General features: G+C 36.1%; 1 protein-coding gene across 2 annotated transcripts in view; it reads right to left on the minus strand.

Moving 5' to 3' along the window:
* Positions 1-6,000, minus strand: part of MSR1 (macrophage scavenger receptor 1) — a 113,650-nt gene that overhangs the window by 33,152 nt on the left and 74,498 nt on the right. Inside the window, exons 8-9 of one of the 2 annotated variants that reach the window (XM_017867201.1) lie at positions 3,765-3,818; positions 979-1,282 (exon numbers count right to left, since the gene is read on the minus strand). In XM_017867201.1, the coding sequence (XP_017722690.1) occupies positions 1,239-1,282; positions 3,765-3,818 (98 nt within the window). In that variant the 3' untranslated portion in view covers positions 979-1,238. Of the gene's footprint in view, positions 1-978; positions 1,283-3,764; positions 3,819-6,000 lie in introns of those variants that run through there. The other variant, XM_017867200.1, reaches the window with a different exon arrangement.

Consider the following 6,000-nt stretch of genomic DNA (forward strand, 5'->3'; position numbering starts at 1 on the left):
AAGTAATATAAGAAAAGTTTTATTTATATGTATATATACACACACACACTGTAATTTGGAAAATAAGAAGATGAGAAGGTAAACTCAGAATCAATTTTTAAAAAATATTCTAAGGAATTAAAAACTTTTTATCTCCTCTGCATACCTATCCAGCCCTATTCTTCCCCCAGTAGAGCTTGGATGTATTATAATTGCTTGTTCATTTGTCTACATCTCTCAGGGACAGTTAGCTCTGTAAAACTGGAGACAGTATCTCTCTTATTAGCTGTTATGTCCAGCTCATGGAGGTACACAATGGACATCTGAATTAATGAATCAATGAGTGAATGAATGGATTTTCTTCTGACATCCCTATCTCTGGTTGAGAATAATGTTTGAATAGAAAGAACTTGCATATTATCAGTACCCCTGACAGTTCTCCTAGAACCCAATAAATTAAATTGGGTTCTAGACTCTAGGTGAATGGGTGTACTCCAGACTGTGCAACAGTGAGACTCTATCTCTTAAAAAAAGAAAAAGAAAAAAAAAAAAAAAAAAAAGCCCTTGACTCACAGGCTTTACTTGGATCAAAATGCGTTGGAAAAGACCAGTATTCATTTAAGATTGAGCTGAGTCCTCAGTAAAATCAAATGAAAACCAATGGAGTCTTCCTATCATTGTATGAGTTTTAGATAGGATTCACTTAAAATTCACACCCTAGTTGTAGTCTCATTGCACATGAGCAAAGCATGATGAGAAATACTACCAAACTACATATTGGTAATTGAGATATTTAGGACAGAGCCTCACATAAGTGTTACATGGTATGGTAGGAATCATTTTGCTTGACTGAAACATCACTCTTCCAAGTTAGGGTGAGAACACAGCAGTTCTCCTACAACTCAATAAACTAAATTGGGTTCAAGACTCAAGGTGAACGGGTGACAGAGAACTGAGGACTGGTTAGAGCAGCCCTCCAGTCCATGCATGAGAGGTGTCTAGGCTGGGGGTGATAGGGGAGAGGAGTGATGGTGGCATAACTGGAGTAAGTAGAGGTATGAGCGTGGGAGCAGAGACCCAAACAGCACCAGGGAGCAGGAGAGGAGGCCATGTGGAAGTCAGGTACAACACGGGAACCAAGGTCATTTGGAGGAGTCACAAAAGGATCTTGGAAGTCAGTTGTGCAGATGACTTGTCCAGAGGTGAAGGGCCTTTTAATGAGATAGTAGCAGAGGATGTCCCGCCCAACCCACCTGATCTTAAAAGGGCCCCGCCCTCATGTGATCAGTGAGTTGTACTGGTCCTGACACATGTATAAAAGAGGAAATTAATTATTATTTTTAATCATATTTAAAGAAAGCCTGAAAAAATTTAAAAAATGCATATTAAAAAACTCAATATACATTTTCACCTACCAGAATTAACTAAAGATGTGGGGAATCAGATACTTTCATACAGAATAAGTTGGTACAAGCTTTTAGCAGCCATTTACAAGAATTCATCAAATGGCAAAATGTACATAACCTTTGAACAATTGATTCTACTTCTAGCAAATTCCCTATTAAAAAGTATTCCCACAATATTATATATTGGAGTGTTGAATATAGCATTGTTTATTAAAGTCTGACCAAAGCAAACAAAAATCATTTAGTGTTCAGGACGAGAGCGGTGAATGGCTATATTATGGTCATTATGATATAGCTGAGTAATAGAATAATGTGTAGCCATTGAGAGAAAAGACGTAGAGCCATATATAATGATATGGACAGATGACTGACATATTAACATCAGCAAAAAGCAGAATATACCACATTAGATGTTTATGTGTATCATTCTTTTTTGAGCATTATGCAGTTGTTATATACTCTATATGAGGAGGGAGGGCCTGGTACAAACATCACTCTTACTGCTTCCTCAAAGAAAGTATGTACATAAACTCCAAAATAGCCATTAAAATATCTGTAACTGAAAACATTTCTGAACATATCTGAAGAGAATGTTCAAAGCATTTGATAACCTTAGGTGATAGAAGAGAGTGGGGTGCTGTTTGCAGACTAAAAATTTAAAAAATGGCTTCTTATTTGCAAATCTTGACTAGAGTCAATGTTAAGAAGCTCAGAGAAAGCCTCAGGAAAAGGAGATAAAGAAAAACAAAAGATAAAATAAAGGCAGAGATAAAGATAAACATAAGGATAAGAAGGAGAACTTTTTAAGAGGAGCTTAGCTGAAAACAAATGGAGTAAAGAGGAGAAAGAAAGAAGTAAGTCGAGTAAAACATATACAGCAGGTGGGCTGGGCACAGTAGCTCATGCCTGTAATCCCAGCACTGCGGGAGGCCGAGGTGGGCAGATCACAGGGTCAGGAGATCGAGACTAGCCTGGCCAACATGGTGAAACCCCATCTCTACTAAAAATACAAGAATTAGCTGCGCGTGGTGGTGCACACCTGTAGTCCCAGCTACTCAGGAGGCTGAGGCAGGAGAAGAATCATTTGAACCCAGGAGGTGGAGGTTGCAGTGAGCCAAGATAGCACCACTGCACTCCAGCCTGGTGACAGAGTGAGACTCCATCTCCAAACAAACAAACAAACAAAAAACACCAAACAAAAAAGTATACAGCAGGCAAAAGTGACCACTTTAAAGAACAAATGGATACAATGGAGAAAAGACAGACTAATGTTTCTTTGTTTTAATATAATAATAACAATAATGCTCATTAAGTAACACTAAAGTACTCAGAAGAAATCTCTGTTATACTTTGAAAGCATCATAATTACACTAATGACTACTCTAATGGCTGGTAATCACGAGCATGCCCTACTTTGCCTAAATATGGCATACCTACACAGTACTAGGTTAAAATAATCAGGTTTTGTAAGACAGAGAAATGGGTACTGTATATTTCTAGATAATGATTACAACCAAAAACTGCTAGATTTTGGTACATAAAAGGATTTGCCATTATCTGTCTAAAACAGACCCCTGATGATTAAATATGATCACTCTGTTTCTATCAGCTATCCATGAACACATAGACACACACCCATCACATGTAGTTCCTACTGGGAATACAGAACAGGAAGCCTTTTGATTCTGAGAAGTTAAGTGGGCGTTCCACATTCCCCTTCATAATCCTTTCATCATATCAGTATACATTGAGCCAAGACACAATTGACTTACAGCATGGCAGATAGAAGACATCTCATCTAATACTCAGTTTTTAAGGTCCAATTAGCAGATTGTTTATATTGTAACATGAGGTCAGCATTAGATTGACAAATATTCTTGTGAAATCTATTCTGTTGCAGGTTTAAAGGCTTAGAACATGGAATACCACATTTCAAGTTTTTAGTAAAATAAACAAAACAAAAGCCCCAGCCTCAGAGTGGTAATTTTCAGGGTTCTTAAAACTGTCCAAAATCTTATATTTAAGGGTTCATTTAGTAACGAAGGAGGTTGTAATTGTTTCTACTCATAAGCTTGATTTTCCCTCAGTGGATAGAAATTGACTTGAAAATTGAACAATTTTCTATGTGGAATATTTAGAAAATAGTGTTCATCAGATAAACAAGACAAACGGATAATGAGATTGAAAGAGTTGTATAATAGAATGTATTTGTTTTACCCCAATTAGCATGCTTATTTGTAGAAAATTATGTTTGGCTTCCATACAGTCTCAATGGATCTGTGCTGAAGTTCTCAACATTTGCCTCAAGCCCAGATCTCTAGTATCACAGACTTACTTATTACAAGAATTCACACAGAAAACAAAATACTATGTACTTACTTAGTGTGTTTCCACTCCCCTTTTCCCCTTTCTGGCCTTTTGGTCCAGAATTTCCTTGAGAAAACAAAAAAAAAATTTGTTTTTAATCAGGGCAATTCACAATATTTGCTTTAACTGCAGACAGATCATCACAAGGTAATTAAAACATAAATGTATAAGAACTGACAGATATTGAAATGTATAATAGCATTGACATTAATAATAATAATAGTTATTACTTAGGAAGCTCCATTCTGAACTCAGTATTGTGATATTTCAAATTATTGACAAGGCCCTAAATGCCCCATTTTCCTAAATCAAGCAAATCTGAAGAATAAGGAGTTTGTTTTGTACTTATTCATCGTCCTTTTCTCCTCTTCCTTTGACTGGTCTTACTCACACTCCCAGGAAGTCCAGTGCCTTCCATCAGCTCCCACATCCCATTCTTCTATTCACATTACAATTTATGGCTTTCATTTCTTTAGAGTGTACCATCCCCCAAAACTGGGCTGCCAAGGAATTTCTGGGAGTGTTGAGATTCTTAGTCATGGAGAAGGTAGGAAGATCCTTGGAGCATTCTCATCTCTAGGATGATCACCTTTGGTTTGGAGAAATCTCATCCATTTATACAGGGGTGTGGTACAAATATTTTGTATGAGGGTCAGGGCTTCAAATGGATGCAGAAACATTGCTAGATCTTGGTCTTTGCCAAGGGGTTGCTACTTTACCCACTGTTGATTTTTAAATGGGTCTGCAGACCTTTCTTTAGTACCAAGAAGATATTTCATCTCATAAGATTGGCACTGTTCCTGCTTAGTGATTTTTCTTCCAACAACCATAAGATACAATCAGATCTTGCTAATTATTGTCTTGACACAAATGTAGAACTGATCCGAGTGCTCTGTCTCTAAGTCAAAATCTTTTACATGTTTTTGATTCCCTCCAGCAAAATCGAGAACCTTCAAACTTTTCATCCTAGAGCTCAGAGGATGTAGTTTAACAATCATAGACTTCGAGACAATAATAGTAATAATTTAGAAACCCTTCTGTTGAATTATTTTGCTCTGCCACTTACTGGGTATGTGACTTGGGACAAGTCTTTAAATCTTTCTGAGCTAAAGTTTATTCTTCTAGGAAATAAAAAAATAATGCTTTCCATTGTAGAGTTGCCTGTTCATTATGCACTTTGCCCATAAAAGATACACATAAAAGATCTAGTTCTTCTTATTTCTATTCTTTACCTCCTAAAGCTTAGCTGGAATCTTCTCTCTGTGATTTTATTCTCAGGGAATAAGAGAAAAACTTTGTCATCTCAGTTCATTTTTTATGGTACAATTATATATAATTTTAGTGTTTATATGTTTTTTTTTTTATTTATCTAGTTTACATTGTCTTCATCTGTGCTTTATTTTGAACATGTGTCATCATGTATTTCTTAGAGAAGATTTCTGGATCCTAATTTACCAACTTAAAAAAATACGTATATATAATGTAATGTATATAATTAGTAGCACGAGACTTGAGGCACTTAAAGAGTAAAAATTATTCCCAATTGAAATTGTATTTTGAAGATCTAATGAAATGCCAGCCATTTTATATCAGGGTCATAATACCAAATTTCTAATTCCCTAATTGCTTTGCATAATGTGATTATACTTCATATCATTACATTCATTTCTTAATTGTAATTGAGTTGTTTCAGGTACTGTTAAATTGGCAAAAATCGTTGTTACCACAAAGCAGCCAAAACCTTTCCTATTTTTTGAGAGCATGCTTTAATAAAATATAGTACCAAATTTTCAGATTGTCTAAGAGGAAGAAGGTCTAAGAAACTGTTAAAAATTTGGGAAGGGAGGAGTTAAAGTGTAACTGATCAGTTCTAATTCTTTTCCTAAAAGAGAACATAATAAGCAAGCTTAATTTCATTATTTCAACATTATCTTCACAATGAGAAAAGAGAAAGAAACTACGTATTGTTCTTAGAAGTATTTTCATACAGCAACTTGTCTTAGATATTTCAGAACAGACATGCTTAAGCCAGAGCACTGACCCACAAAAGGCCCTTGTAGCTCTCAGATTCTGTGATAAATAAAAAATTACTTTCATGTTTTTATTTTGCTTTTGTTCTTACACCACTGTGACTTTTCCTCTTAAAGATGGTAAAATGAGGCCGGGCGCGGTGGCTCAAGCCTGTAATCCCAGCACTTTGGGAGGCCGAGACGGGCGGATCACGAGGTCAGGAGTTCGAGACCATCCT

Source organism: Rhinopithecus bieti, unplaced genomic scaffold (assembly GCF_001698545.2).
Source record: "Rhinopithecus bieti isolate Rb0 unplaced genomic scaffold, ASM169854v2 scaffold_2888, whole genome shotgun sequence".
Taxonomy (NCBI): domain Eukaryota; kingdom Metazoa; phylum Chordata; class Mammalia; order Primates; family Cercopithecidae; genus Rhinopithecus; species Rhinopithecus bieti.